General features: G+C 36.6%; 1 protein-coding gene across 1 annotated transcript; it reads right to left on the bottom strand.

Annotated features, from left to right (window-relative positions):
- Positions 1-2,672: 2,672 nt before the first annotated feature.
- On the bottom strand, positions 2,673-16,632 carry LOC104085804 (uncharacterized). The gene is made up of 12 exons (XM_070197405.1): positions 16,207-16,632; positions 15,972-16,100; positions 15,222-15,416; positions 14,884-14,931; positions 14,694-14,822; positions 13,356-13,480; positions 11,854-11,964; positions 11,523-11,631; positions 11,295-11,413; positions 10,581-10,734; positions 3,490-3,634; positions 2,673-2,924 (listed from the first exon to the last, which is right to left on the bottom strand). The coding sequence occupies exons 1-12, from the start codon at positions 16,321-16,323 to the stop codon at positions 2,866-2,868; spliced, it is 1,440 nt and encodes a 479-aa protein (XP_070053506.1). The 5' UTR covers positions 16,324-16,632; the 3' UTR covers positions 2,673-2,865.
- Positions 16,633-16,880: the final 248 nt, after the last annotated feature.

Here is a 16,880-nt window from a genome sequence, read left to right as displayed (position 1 = left end):
GAACCTAATAAATTTTCGTGTCAGTGGTAACTTTCGAATTCGTGACGTCCGTCTAATTTACACATCTGGCGCTACTAGCGACGGAACCATATGCAATGAACTTTGTCGAAAAATTATACTGCGGTAATAGCGTACAAACAAATATTTGTATACATATATAATATTTTAAATACCCTTTAGATAAGAGAAATACAAGTTCAAACCCCAAGTGTAATGCTGTTGTATTTTTTCTGAAATTCTCTTGTTAAAATTTCTGAAGGCACTACGAACTTATTACTGAACCAAATTAAAGCCGTGGGGAAAACATCACTTTTTTCTAATTCAGGAGAGAGAAAAAGTTCATCTTTAATTAATTTTCTAGTCTATGAACTCTTGGGTTCATGACGTATTGACGTTACTTTAAATTTACAAGGATATCAAACAAAAACTAGAATTTTTGGTTGTCCACTTCAATTCGGCTAGAGTATTTCATGAAAACTATTCCAACTTATTGGGGCATTTCAAGGTTACCAAGATAAGAAGAAAACTAGTTTTTGATTCTCTTGGACAGAATAACTGAAAATAATAAGGTTCAACAACCAAAGCTAGTTGCGAACAAATATATAGTGGAGTGACTTTAGCAAAATCGAAACTTTATAAGATTCACATACTATAAATTAAGGGTACAAGATTGTGATTGGCTGCAAACCAATTCGAAGCCGAGGAGGGAGTTAAAAAATTATACTACAATAGAATTTTTACAATATTCAAACATAGGTAATCTGTCAAAATTTTGAGGTTATTGATCTCACTCCTATGAACGGTTATAGTTTAATAATTCTTTTAAAGTTAAATTCAAAAAGTATGATCCTTGTCTTTGCCCTAACAAATACTCCATATAGCTAACATAAGTTGTTAATCATCTCAATATCCATAACTGACATTGAAGAGTGAATCCCAAGGTCAGTGGAATCAAATATTACTATTAATTAGGAATTTACTTTTATCAGAGGGTAAAATCAGATTCAGCCGGCTAAATATGGGGAAATATAGGTAAAAATCTCAATTAAGTACATAATTGATATGCAAAAAGCACATAAAGAATGAGACGGCGACGGCGCAGAGGTGAAGTTAACATTAAGAAAAAGGCATATTTAGCAGTTTGTGACTTTACCTAAATGGATTATTATCAATATGACAAGATTTATCGGCGGGCATATTCTTAGCCTGTGCGTAAAGCCAACAAGAAATATATTGTGCACACTTAAATTTCCTTTTTTATACTTTCAAAAATAATAATTAAGGGGTAATAGAAGCTTCCACAGTTCCTTGTACTCACTAAATTAAGCAGTGCACAACATTGGCCAATCTAGACACTCTTGTATTTTTGCTGACAAAGCTTGGATTATTTTACTATTAATTGGCACTTTCAGCACTTTCCTAGTATTTTTTAGTGGTTCTAATTCTGGGGAATTTTTTTGCTAAAGCGGTTCTTGATTTTGACTTAATCATAATTAATCTGAGTTAACGTCAGTTCATACTTAGCGTCATGCTTAGAAAGAGGAGAAACTTAACTCGTATCAATTGATGGGAACTAATATATTTTTTAAAATTCTTAAGTCAATGTTGCAACAACTTCTTTGTTTTATCTAAGGGCGCACGGCTAGGAATCAGGCTTTGGTAACGCTTCTAAAATTGTACCGTTGAATAGAATATTTATTTCATAAGATATTTGCAACAGGTCACCCTTTATTCTAATTGAATAGGACTGATAGAACTAATTCTCCTAATCTTCCACCTATTAACGGAAATAGTCCAAATCACCCTTTCTTTTAGTTGAAACAAATTAAAGATGACAAAAAAGGAACAAATATACATATTATATAGATGGATTAACATCTAGATATAGATGTAGATAAATGTTTAACCATATCAGAGGGGGTTTCTTTAACTTCATAAGGTTTGGCTGCTAATTTTTATACTTAGGGGTTGTTTGGTACGCAGACTAAATTATACTAATAATTATAACTCAGGACTAATTTATCTCACCTGGGAGTCTCAAGTTTGATGGGATAATACAATCTCAAATTTGATGGGATAAGATGGGATATTCCGTATTAAGACTGGGATAACGTCAACCAAACATGGTATAAATTTAATCTCACACCTTATCCCACCTTATTCTGCGTACCAAACGACCCCTTAAAGACCAGCAAGATTGCAGGACTATTCTAAAATCAGGATATTCAGAATAAGAAGTGTTAATACTACAATGTACAAGGAACAAGGCACCAGGCATAAGTATCTGTCAAGGAAAGAAAAGCATTAAAAAGGGAAAAAGTAAATGCAGAAGTCAAAAACACAAGAACATCTGCAAACATTTGAACTTAACCTTAACTTCCAATTTCAGTTAAGTACAAGCAAAACCATTTTTCAAGGCCTAAACCAAGTTGATACCACTTCAAGACTCAAACACCAGCATCTAAAGATGCAACGAAGAAATCCCGAGTACATTCCTAGTTACAGACTCATAGCTGCATGAGCAAGAAATGCTAACAGTTGTTTGTCCACAGTAGTAGAAAATATGGAGAAACACAAAACGCTGGCCAATTTTTTTCCCTTCAAGCGCAGAGTCACATTTTCCATCCGACTTTGAGGAACCAAAACAAAATCAAGATAGAAACTAACAAATATTCCTGAAAGACTACTGTTAGTAGTCAATGTTATTTGACAATACTTCTAATCCAATACAACTCAAAAGGCAAAATCTGTAATTGAATTTTCATGACAAGGATGCAGCTAAGGACATCAACTTGACTAGGATAAATTACAATAAATACCATATTCCAGGTAGGCTCATACTGATCATTTCCATACATTAAATACTTATCTCCAAAATCTTCTTCTAGAAGCTCCACGTCTATGCACTTGCTTCAGATCTTTAGCTGAAAGTAAATGAGCAATATCAGAGAAGTACTTGCAAACCAAATAAGAAAAATGGGTAGTCTGTGCTATAGGAACTAATTATCAACAGAAAATCATCCTATCAGATGATAGAAAAACGGCCTACTTGGAAAAGGAAAAAACTGCAGACATAAAATTGATGTATGTAACAGCGCATCTCGACCAGGGAACAAAGATATTTAAAAATAAATAGAAACGAATCATTTTCCTGGATCAAAAATTAGCAACGGATTGAAGTGGAGCCTCGGAGCATTGGTAAATTGTCTCCGTGTGACCTATAGGTTTCACGGGTTAGAGCCGTGGAATCAACGACTATGCTAGTGTTAAGGTAGGTTGCCTACATCACACTCACTAGGGATACGGCCCTTCCCCGGACCCTGAGTACACGTAGGATTCTTTGTGCAACGGGCTTCCCTTTTACTTTACAGATTAGCAGGGGATCAAATAACTTCTTTGGCTCACAAAATCAAATGCACAAAACTGGTAAATGCCCTTTAGCCCATGGAACAATCGCGTTGAAAGAGGTATTGATATTACTGAAGATACCTGCAAGTCTTCCAGCAACATACAGAACTTCTTCAGCAATGGGTCTCCACTGCTCGGCACATGAAAAATTAATTCCCAGACCAACACTAAGTCCTCTCAGGAGATGCACTGTACGGAGCACAGAAAACAGTTCCTCTGGAAAAGCCTGTCATCAGAACAAACAATTTTCAGAATTGTTATAAAGTATATTCATATTTGATTTGCCAATTAGTTCAACTGAAAAATTCTTCACGATGCTGGCCAATGCAACTGTTATCACCACATGAATGAAGGGAAACCAATGTTGTATTGTTGTTAGCTGCAAATACGCTATCGTTTCCAAAGGTGGGGTTTATGGAAAATAATAGGAAATCTAATAAAGTGTAACTTGGTGAAAGACATCATGTGTAGTTTTGGGATATCTTACAAGTAAAATTATAAAACAAACTTGGTACAACATTTATCAAGCAAAGAATAACGTTCTTGAAAGGTTGAAGGACCAACAACTCAGCACAGATCAGGGCAGCATCACTATTTTATCAAATATTGAGTAAAAAGTTATTAACAGTGTGAGATCCAGAAAACCAAGTGAAATCGAAGTCTATTCTTCTCAGACCGTTGTATTCGTATTACAAGGCTGGTCAATGAATCTCCTGTAACACGGGGAACATCTCATTGGTGCTATTCTTTTTTTTATTATCCATAATGACCACACTGGTGCTGTTCTCCAAGAAAACAACTCCCTTTACCTCAAATAAATGATGCACTGCTTTAACCTAAATTAGATGTCATATACACCACTCTCATTCTCTTTCTCCTTTCACATGTCTATACATAAGAAGAAAGGAAACCATAAGGGGAAAATAATTGCAGTTATAATCCTATTGTAAACCACCAAGAGATTTACCCTTAAGGGATATCCGGACGACATAATATCATTTAAAGCAATCTAAGAAGTAATACGAGAGAATGAGCTTTAGGATTCATTCTTCATGCAAGTTTCTCATTGATTGATTGGAAAATGGGAAAAATCAACATGATTGAAGCCCTATGAAATTTGGCAGAAATCCGTATCAGAAAAGGATTACCATTCTATCACTCTCATACTATGTTTCGCAAAATAATAAGGATGTATTGGCCACATGATGAATACATGGATGATGCACTTACCATATTTGATATATCAAACTTCATCTCTAAATTATTTACTTCCAAAGTTCTATTTCCAGCATTAAGTGCTCAAGTAGGCAAAGGATCCATCATTCCATCGGTTTAAAGATTTTGGATAGGGTAGATATCAAATTAAGTCCTTTGATTTGGAGAAGTTCATATAATTTTTTCCAATGAATATTAAGCAAGTTTTGGAGTGGAAGAGGTAGGCGCATTAGAGTAGAAGTGGTCGAGGGGGCTATGCGTAAGATGCACGAGGGTAGAGCGACCAGGCCAAACGAAATCCCTATGGAATTTTGGAAGAATGCGGGTAGGGCAGGTTTGGAGTGACTCATTTTTAGGACGAAGAAGATGCCTGAAGAATGAAGGTGGAGTACGATGATTCCGTTGTACAAGAATAAGGGTGATATCCAAAATTACAATAATTATAGGGGTATCAAGCTGCTAAGCCATGCGATGAAAGTGTGGGAGAGGGTGATAGAAATGAGGGTGCGGAAGAGTATGTCTATTTCTTAGAATCAGTTCGTTTTCATGCCGGGTCGTTTGACTACGGAAGTCATTCATCTTGTAAGGAGATTGGTGGAGCAGTATAAAGGGAATAAAGAAGGACCTGCATATGGTGTTCATTGACCTAGAGAAAGCATACGACAAAGTCCCGAGAGAGGTGATATGAAGATGCTTGGAGGCTATAGGGGTCCCGGTAGCCTATATTAGGGTGATTAAGAACATGTATGATGGTGCTAAGACCTGGGTGAGGACGGCGGGAGGAGACTCGGAGCACTTTCCGGTGGTGATGGGGTTGCACCAGTGATCGGCTTTTAGCCCGTTTTTATTTTCCTTGGTGATGAACGCACTGACTCGACACATTCAAGGGGAGGTACCATGGTGTATATTATTTGCTAATGACTTAGTTCTGATTTACGAGACGCGGGGTGGTTTTAACGAGAGGCTTGAGGTTTGGAGGCGGAACTTAGAGTCTAAAGGTTTTAAGTTGAGCAGGACCAAGACATAATACTTGGAGTACAAGTTTAACGACGTAACCCAGGAAGAGGATATGGAGGTGAGGCTCGATACACAAGTCATTCCCAAGAGAGTAAGTTTCAGGTACCTTGGGTCAATAGTACAAGGAAATGGGAAAATTGATGAGGATGTCACACATCGTATCGGAGCAGGGTGGATTATACATGTTAATCGGGCCGGACTGACCCGTTTACAACCCGATTCGACCCGGTCCAGCCGGTACTGTAGCGTTTGGGGGCGGGCTGGGACTGGTTGGGCGGGGAGCGGGTTTTAGACGAAAAGTTTTTGGACACCGGTGCACCGGAACCCGCTTAGCCCGGTAACCCATTAACGGATTTTTAACGGGCCACAACCCGGTTTCCGTTACAATTTTTTTTTTTATATTTTCTGGACCGTTGGCCAACGGCCCTTTTTTGCAGAAATGACCATTTCGGCCTACCCCTCAAGAAAATAGCCACCCCACCCCTAATATTTGATAAATTATAATTTTAACCTTTTAAAAATTATAAATAGCCCCCCTTCTTCTTCATAATAGCCCCCCTTCTTCTTCATTTTTCCTTACAATTCACTCTCTTATTATTCTAATTCTCTCTTGATAATATTGATTATTGTTCTTAAATTTTCAATTACTTATTATTTCAAGTTTCATCAAATATTTAGTTTAGCCATTACAAAATTATTATTATCAAATATCAAGTATTCAAGTGAAGTGTGGTATCAAGTATCAACTATCAAGTATCGGTCTATCAATTGAAGTTTGATTTTTGATATCAAATTTATTGCGGCATCCGGAATCCCGGTACACTCGTTCCATATCTTTCTCTTCTTTGGTGTACACTTATTTTATTATTTAGAATTATTAATTTAATTTACATAATGGATATATTTAGAGCGGCCAAAAAAGCGTGCACTAGTAGAGGTGGTAGTAAGAAAACTTCCAAAAGATCAAGAGGTGGTGCTGGTTCTTCTAGTAGCTTTACACATATTTCTGAAAGTTCACCTGAAAATTTAAATGTAGATTATGAGCGATTTCAAGAAAATTATGGTATATATGGTAATTTAGATGATATTCAATCACCTGATAATCTTGAAACACCACCAGCTACACCTGGTAATGCTAGTCAAACTCAAAATATTAGGGGTGGAGGTCGTGGTAATACAAGTAGGCCTCCCCTCCCTATTAAGAAGAATCGAAGATTAAGAAGTGTTGGAATTTTTTTGACAGACTAGAAGAAGATAAAAAATATGTAAGATGTAGAATTTGTAAGGATATTTATAAACACGAGATCGGTAAGGGAGGGGGAACGGGTCAACTTCGTAGGCACATGGTAGAGCACCACCCTCTTGATTGGGGAGTAGATGAGAAAGATGGGCAACAAAAACTTAACCCGGGTACTGGGGGGTTAATGGGTAAATAAGATATTAAGAAAGATCGGGAAGAATTAGCTAAAATGATTGTTTTAGGTTGTTTACCTTTTAGTTTTGCTGCTTCACCATATCTTGTTACTTATATTCAAAGAATTTATAACCCTTTGTTTAAAGGTATTCCTAGAAGTACTTGTAGAGCTGATATCTTTAGGCTTTTTGGACAATATCAGACATATATACGTTATTTGTTCGCCAGTCTTTCTTGTAGAGTTTCTCTTACTTCTGATATTGGTCGTGCTGTAAATGGAAATGATTATTTGACTGTTACATGCCATTGGATAGATGATAATTTTTGTATGCAAAAACATATTATTGCTTTTAAATATGATGAAGATCAAAGTCATATGGGTGCATTTATAAGTAATACTATCCATGAAGTTGCTATATTTTATAATCTTGCAGAAAAAGTTTTATGTATGTCATTTGATAATGCTTCTAACAACAATGCTGCTATTACAATATTAAAATTGCATCTACACCCACCACTTCCTGAAATATTTCATGTTAGATGTGCATGTCATATTTATAACTTGATTGTGAAGAGTGGCCTTGAATTATTTAGAGATGATATCACTTTAGTTAGAAGAGTTGTTGGTGTAATTCAAGGAAATAATAGAAGTGCTAGATTAAATGCATTTAAGGAAAAATGTGTACACTATGGACTAAAACCAAGACTCATGCCTGAAGAAATAGTTACTAGGTGGAATTATACTTATTTATTCTTATGTTGTTATAAATATAAAATGCCTATAACTGAAGTTGCTAATTCTCATTGTACCGATCCTAGCCGTTTGTTAACATCTAGAACTTGGGATGTCATTGAAGATGTTGTAAAATTTTTACAAAAATTTTATGTTGCTACACTTGAGTTTTCTGGAGCTTATTATCCTACTATTGCAAATGGTTTAGTTCATATTGCTGAAATTTCTCTTTTACTACATAATTTGAAGAAGAAAGAAGGATATACTTCTGTTGTTGAATCTATGCTAGATAAGTTTAAAAAATATTTCTACCCAATTCCCCCTATTTACCTAATTGGTGCTATTTTAAACCCTTCTATCAAAATGGCCACTTGTCGCCAATTAATCATTGCTTTATATTCTTATATGGACCAACTGAAACTCCTGATATTGACACTTGTATTTCTGATCTACACAAACATTTACAAACTTTATATAATTATTATGCTAACATTGTTGATGCTTCTTCTGCTATAGATGCAAATATTCCTTCAAGTTCAGTTTCAACATCTGGGACCAGTGCTTTGGATGATAATGACGGTGTTGAAGATTATTTGATTTGGTCTACACTAGGAGAGCATCAACAAACCAGTAGCAGGAATATTGATGAACTCCAATTCTACTTGCAAAAGTCAACAGAGCCCCGCACAAAGGAATTTCTACCGCTGGGTTGGTGGAGGAGCAACGCAAATCAATTTCATGTTCTTTCGACCATGGCTCGAGACGTGCTAAATGTACTGATTTCAACAGTCGCATCAGAGAGCGCATTTAGCCATGCAAGGCAGCAACTAGGAGATACCCGACATTCATTGGGCAGCAACGCTTTGGAAATTCTAGTGTGCTTCAGAGATTGGATAAGATCAGAACGGCGAAATCAAAGGCGTGGCGAGGTAGATGAAGCGGAGGACCAAGAAATTGGAGATATAATGGTTTATGGTTCCGATTCAACCAATGCCGAAAACCAAGAACCTCATGTTGACATGGATGAACTTACAAAAATGATGCAAAGCATGTGATGTACTATTTCTTATTTTTTATAATTGTTGTAAACTTTTAATTTGCAAGTTCAAAAATAAAAAAATCAAAAAAGAACTTGCAAATTAATTTGAAGTATTATATATTATTCAATAAAAATATCAAATGAAAGCCTTCGGAGCTTGATCCTTACATATTGCCTATTGGTCTTATTAAATAATTTTTTGTAGCCACTTACTTTCAAATTTCAATTTTAAAATTTTAAATTTCAAATTTCAAATTTAAAACTTTAAACTTCAAAGTTTAATTCTAAGCATTAAAAGTTTGCAAGCACTTAAGTATCAATAACATTGAATAAGAAAAACAAAATTTACTTTAAAAAAAAAAAATTGCTCGGCCCGATCCGGACCCGTTAAGCCCGAACCCGGACGGGCCCAAAAAAACCCGAAAATGTACAACCCGCTAACCAGCCCGGAACGTTAAACGGACGGGCTAATTTTTCTTGTGTACAGCCCGTCCCAGTCCGCCCGTTAAACACCATAGGGTGGATGAAATGAGGCTCGCTTCCGGTGTCTTGTGTGATAAGAATGTGCCACTTAAACTTAAAGGTAAGTTCTATAAAGTGGTGGTTCGACCGACTATGTTATATGGGGCAGAGTGTTGGCCAGTCAAGAACTCTCATGTCCAGAAGATAAAAGTAGCTGAAATGAGAATGTTGAGATGGATATGCGGGCATACCAGATTTGATAAGATTAGAAATGAAGTTATTCGGGAAAATATGGAGTGGCCCCGTGGAGGACAAAATGCGAGAGGCGAGGCTGAGATGATTCGGGCATGTGAAGAGGAGAAGCATCGATGCCCTAGTTAGAAGGTGTGAGAGGTTGGCCACAAGGGGTATGAGGAGGGGTAGAGGTAGGCCTAAGAAGTATTGGGGAGAGGTGATTAGGCAGCACATGGCGCAGTTGGAGCTTACCGAGGACATGTCCCTTGATAGGAGGGTGTGTAGGTCGAGAATTAAGGTATAGTAGGTAGTCGAGCGTTTTGCTTTTTCTTTCTCGAACCGGTAGCATTAGTATTAGTATGGTATCACTTTTACTCGTAGATTGCTCTCTTTACCTATTGTTTGATTGATATCTTTCGCTTTGGTTTTCTTAATTTCCTGTTGTTGTTACTACTTGTGGCTTATGTTTCTTTTCATCTACTCTCTAGCCGAGGGTCTATCGGAAACAGCCTCTCTACCCTCCCAGGGTAGGGGTAAGGTTTGCATACACATTACCCTCTCCAGACCCTACTTATGGGAACTCACTAGGTGGTTGTTGTTGTTTTGTTGAATATTAAGCAAGTCTAGTAAAGGTTTATACTGTAAAATTCCTTGAATAACACCTTCGGGGTTGTTCTAAAATCAACTTTCAATTCCAAAACAACTTGTTGTAATTTGAAAATGGACTTTCGAATCATAAAATCCTTTTTGCTGCACAGACGATCTATAAACATGTATATTCTAGATCCTTGCATTGGAAATCTCGTATCAAACTTATCCTCCAGATACAACTCCAAATTTCTAAATGCAACAAAAATGTAATCCCCACCACCTCCTCCCACCAAAGAAACAGAGGAGCAACACAAAAAGAAAGGACAGAAACCTTATGTACGATAAGAGAAGGTCTTAAAAGTAACTTGCGCCATAAGAAGGCATCCATTCAATTAGCTCGACTAGTAAACCCAACTCTCAGCTAATAGTAGCAATATATTCTTTACCTAAGGAACTTAAAGACATACCTTAACAGCAATCTTTTTTATTGAAGATTCTTCTGCAAAAGGTTGCAGCATAGTAACTCCAGGGGGTAATTTTGTGTCAAACATTGTCTGTGCCAGCCTAAGCATTTCCTTCTGTTCATTCTCACATTTGCTCAAGGTCTCGATACCAAGCTCCCTGAGATTTAAAGAAGGCATATTACCAAGGAAAAGAGAAAAACTGGTAGACTGCTTCAAGCCTGAAGTTTTATTATTTCCTCACTAGAGCAGATTAAGCCAAGCCACAGGAGAGCAGATACAGAAAAATCAACCACTAGTTCTGGCTGAATGGTTATGAGCCTATGAAGAAGCATATGCTATTTTCACCTGGTATATCAAGGGATATATTATTTTCAAGGTGGTCTCCACTGTGATAGGTTTCTAAATTCTAATGATAGATGATTCGCAACCATACTTGCATGAACGCATTTTCTCTTAACAAAAACACGACCAGGTCTGCCAATCTTACGGTCAATAAACATATGCTGTCAACGATGCATCCCCCCCCCCCCCCCCCGTGCATGTGCATAACAACTGGCAAAAATAACACCGCTGCCCAAACAAAGGACAGTAACTGATTTCTCCAATTCTAGAGTAATTGGAGAGTAACAGACACGCACTAATTCTCTTTTGCTGTGAAAGCAGAAAGAGGAATAATATAAATTTACAACAAAAAAATTTCAGGGAAAATTATAGCACCTATAGCTGTCTGATGCTCTTAAAGGGTCATTATCGGCAATCGCAAGAACCAACTTAGCATATCCAAGCCTCAGTTCATCAGGAAGATCCTTCACTTGTCCATAATCAAGCAATGCAACCTGAAAGGAATAATGTAAATAACAATCTTTGATGTACATTAATTGCGAGAAGGATGGCTGTAAATGCTTCGTTCAGGGATAAGTTTTAGGTATTCCAATGTGCACTTGCCTCAGAACCTTTACAGATCAGAATGTTTCCCGGATGAGGATCTGCATGGAAGAAACCACTCTTGAGTATCATTTGTCCATAAGCAAGTGACAAATTTTTAAGGATATTCCTGCATTTTAAGAATGAAAAAGGGGGAGCTTCACTATAAACATTTTAAGAAAAGAGCAACATAGAGGTGTTCCGCATGGACATTCAAATATACACGGACACGAAAAATGACCACTTTAGAGGGGAACATAGGCAGAAGACTTTGTATACATCAAGGAAACGTGTCGGTGTATGAACAAGCAGGTAGGTTCAGAACAAGTTTTAGGATAATTCAGGGACTTACTGTTTTGCAGCTGCCGCTAACTTGCCATCAGGATGTATGCCTCTCTTTGCCATTTCATCTCCTAGCTTCAAAATGGGTATGCCATCAATGTATTCCATCACTAAAACCCTCCTAGTAGCAGCATAAAGAAAGTGATTGCTCAGGTGGATACACATAGGTAGAATATCAACAGAAATAAACCAAAATTCATGCGAGAAATAGTTATTCCCATCATTGTCAAAATTAGCTCAAAAAATCAAACTAATGCAGAGAAGAGAATATAAGATATAATAAGTGGAACTTGTGGAGCTGCATAAGCATATGGAAATGCCCCTTTGACATCTTCAGAAGTAGATATAAGGGGGTAGAAGTAGAGTTCTTGAACTAAACATACAAAACAAAAGCTAACCTTAAGTGGTGGATTACATAACTTTATGTGTTTCAAGGTGCCCTGCTACAGGATGTAATCCAGCACCAGACGCAACAAGCATAAGGTTTTCTTTTTCCTTTTATTTTTTTGGTTCTTTCAAAAGTATTTCCTCCTGTCACTCCACCTCTATTTGCTAACTATTACCTTTTTGTAGAACTAGTAGAGTGCAAACACCCAGCATCCACTCCCATATAATCTGACGCAAATACCTCCCACCCACTCATCTCTTTCTATGTAGGAGTTCATATTTAATTGACCTTTGTGATCACTATCTTTATTTATGAGAGAGCTACTAAAATATGCCCACAATATCAAATCAATACATCAAATATTCTTTCTAAAAGGAAAAACACCAGACCACTTGTAAAACTCCTCATATTTGGTTAAAACTACCCTGAAGCAACTTATCTGAAGAATATATAATATAGAGAAAAACATAGAATGACTAAGGCAAGGCCAAATAGACTTGATAAGATATCATTCAAATGAAATGATCCCACTAGAAAAATCTTTAAACAGCAATGTTGAGCCAATCTCACATTCAAGTCCCATAGCATGTGGCCGTTAGTAGACTACACATGTGTCACCCAGTGTATGAGGGTTAATTCCATGAGTAGGTGGTCAAAAGTAATATTTCTTTCAGGAAGAACCAGGACGACATAAAATGTTATATCAATCCTCAGTACATGCAAACAAATATTTGATTGTCTTGCAATTACAGTATCAGGGAGACTATAAAGCTTATAATAAAGTGAGTATGAAACAAACAGCAAATTACAAAGCGATCCACGTGTATCATGGACTATGCCTTGCAAATAACAGTGCGCTTGAAGAAAAGCTTTATGTTAAGGATCTGACATGTACGTACTATGGACTAGCATCACAGCGGAGAAACTAGTCGATTTTTGTTCGATACTTAGTCAAGTCATAACAAAGTTAAACACTTATAGGTTAAAAAAAGCCTTGACAAAGTTAAACACATTAATAGAAACACAATATAATTACTAACCAATAGAGGAGCTAAAGTAAATAGTCTCATCTCACGTTTCACTATGCAACTAGGACAAAACAAATTTTCTTCACCTGATCATACCTGCTGACCATGTCTCGTATCACACGAGGTACCCGAACAGGGGACTTTTTGTTATTCTGGCAAAGGAAATGACGAATTCTTGCCATAGCTTCAGCCTCCCTCACAAAGTTGAATTCATAGCTAATCTTGAATGAACAAGTTAAAACCAGATTACTTCAAAGACGCAAGTCGGGAAAAAAAATAATCTACTAGATTCACTTAACCAAGTAATATAATTCAGGTGAGAGGAAGTCAACTAGCTGCATGCAAATACCAACATATCAGTTGGTGCATATTCACTGATTTTTAAGTATTTAGAGTCTTGTAGACAAACAATAGTGCCACATCAAACATCTAGAGAGGTCAAGCACCACATAGAAAGCCAAACCAACACATAAAAGATTGTACCCGACAATCTCCTAATTAATACCATTTTGCACAAAGTAAAACACAAGGACAGTATTTCATGGGGGAAGGAAACAACAGTGGCAGCCCTACTATAAATTAGAAACTGCTACCAAGGGTAGTATTTCACACTACCATCCCCAGACCCCACTAGTGGGATCTTGCGGGGTCGTCGTTGTTGTTGTTGTACCAAGAGAAATGCAAAATGTGTAGGTGAGCAAAAGTAACAACAAGGGTTTAGGAATTCTATCACACAAAAAAAAGGTGGGTTTGGGTTTGGAAATCACTCAAGATATACAGTCTAGTTCAAAATTCATTTTAATAACATTAAACATTAGCTAATTTAGCTTACGGAGGAAAAACAACTAGTCTTATGTAGTACAACTTCTATGTTTTCATTCGTCTGCAATGATAACCTACTGAGCATTGACATAAATTGAATCGGATAATGAACATTTTCTTATAAGTTGCACTAACAAACATTTTCCTGGTGAGCATGAACATATTAATCTTGTAGGCACTTATGATAGACCGACTTTGGGTATGCTCAAAAGACTGAACGAAAATGAGCATGAACGTGTTAAGATGTACTAGGTCAACATGTGATAATCAAATTAGATGAACAGGCTTTCTAAATCTTTTGCTTTAAGCAGTTGAGACATGGCATAACATCCTCTGGAAGAACTTTAGTTATAGCAGTACAGAATATCGCCCATAACACAACAACAGACTTGTAAGGTCCTATAATCATAGGAAGGATCTAGGATTAATCCCAGTTTCAAATTCCATCCTTTTCATGAACTGGATCAATTACAATTAGGTCCTCCACTAGGAGAACCTCAGCATATAGTAAAAATTAAAGCAACAAAATATCATGGACAAGGATAGGAGAAGAAAAGAAAATGAAAAGTCTAATAGTACAAGACACATTGCAAATTCGTGAACGTTTTGCACCTGTTTCTCCATTTCCTTGGTAACGGAGAACAGATCAAACTTGACATCCGTCTTCTGAATATATAACGCAAAGGCTTGCAAGTTGCGGATATCAGTCATCATCAATTCCTGAACCCCAGGATGTTGGACCTACAGTTGTATGACAATTAGAACCTCACAATAATATGAAAGATGACACTCAAGTTCTTACCTTGACGACAACATCATTCTTGTCACCTTTGAGTCTTGCTCGATGAACCTGAAAAAATCATACATAAAGTTAACTTTTGCAGCATGTCTTAAACCAAGAAACGACAAGATAATGTTTTAGATTTGAACATGAATTAAATTCTATGATTAAATATCTATAAACTTCCTTACTGATGGTTTGAGCTTAAAGAAATAAAGACTACTCAAATGGATCGCTTAAGCACTTAACCAGCTTTCCTATCTTACATCCCGTGATTCCAATTTTTTCTAGCAAAGAAATGTGTTTTTGAACATTCTATAATTTAGCAAGAACGAGAAAGAGAGCAGAAAAGTAGATACCTGAGCAATAGAGGCAGAGCCCAGTGGATCCTTGTCAAAATAATCGAACAACTCATCAATACTTTGACCCAACTCCTTCTCGAGCACTACCCTAACCACATTGTATGGTGTAGCTGGTGCTTGATCACATAGAGTAACAAGCCTTTTGACCCATGCAGCTGGCGCCAAATCTGGCTTCCCAACTATTTGGGCAACCTGACATCATTAAGCATAAAAAGACTGAATATTTAACAGGTATTACAATATAACATAAATTATAAAAATAACTGAAACAAACAATTAAAAACAACGCACTGTGATAACATAGTAACTCATAATATCATATTAATGTGCAACTTCTGAAGCATAACCAATGACAATCACGCGATTTCCTCAACAAGGTAGGGAGCGGCCCGAGATTAATACTTCTCAATCATAAAGATTTTACTAATAGTTTGATGAAAAAGAGGAGAAACCAAATTTAGATCACATGGTGACTGTTCAAGATTTAGAAAATTGAAGCAAATAACAATGAATCCAAACCCCTTATAAATAAAGAAATTGGATTTTTCGTTTAATAGTTTAAATTCTATGCATTAACGGCATAAAAAATATTTACACGATCAAGTAACTTTATTTAATAAGCATTGATTAGTAACCTAGAATGAACGGTAAATAACCTGCTATAACAGGTTCCATTACATTGATAGTGTAAAAATTCACTGCACTGTTGTTGTATAACTTAAATCCTTGTATTAATAGAAGAAGTACCTTGAGGAAAAACCCACCAAGGTCAGAACACATGTTATATATCTTGTCAGCAGCAACCTCGTGCTGCTTCTCCCACATTACCTCCTGTTTCTGCACATCCTTCTCTAAACTTGCTCTTACCTGAAATACCTACGCAAACCCAAGAAAGACCTCAACTTTAATATAATTGGTCTATTTAGGAACAAAAGAGCTATGCATACACCAATACAGGGTGAAAGAGACAAAAGGGGGTTACTTTATAACCAGTATAAATATCAGCAGCCCGAACCCAGAACTGGAAAGACCGTTGCAAAGGCCGGAGTTGAGTAGACACCTTTTCTTGAAATTCTTTTAGATCAAAATGGAAAAGCATGGCGATTGTGGAACAAAAGGATTTATCTTTGATCACTGATTAGTAATTGCAAATGGGTGTTTGAAAAGAGGAATTTTTGGGCATTCTTTTGTTTGCTCAAGAGGTCTCAATTACTTGCATGGCTTAGCTTCGAGTTTAACATTAATCGAAATGGATATTTTGAAAAATGGGATTGATAAGAAAGGCGAGCAGTTATATGTAGACTGTAGGCGACTGGTAAAATTGGAAAGAATTTGTAAAGAGAGTTTTAACGCCGCAGAATTCGAGAATGGGTCTACGGAAGCCACACATATTGTACAATGGCTCCATCTTTCTGGTCAAGACAAAATCCGTACAATATTTGAGCATATATATTTGTGCAACCTTTTAAAATATACCATATTTTTAAAAATTATTAATTTGATAGCCAGTTGACAAAAAATCTGTAATAATATGATAATTATACCCCTAAGAAAAGATATAAGACATGCATCACGCATTAATCGCGTGATCTGCAACCTCATTCTTGAAAATTTTCACATTAAAGCTAAAATTTCATATTAATGCATGCTGAAGTT

Source organism: Nicotiana tomentosiformis, chromosome 3 (genome assembly GCF_000390325.3).
Source record: "Nicotiana tomentosiformis chromosome 3, ASM39032v3, whole genome shotgun sequence".
Classification (NCBI taxonomy): domain Eukaryota; kingdom Viridiplantae; phylum Streptophyta; class Magnoliopsida; order Solanales; family Solanaceae; genus Nicotiana; species Nicotiana tomentosiformis.
The sequence above is the reverse complement of the archived record's forward strand: the minus strand, read 5'-3'. Positions and strand labels throughout refer to the sequence as shown.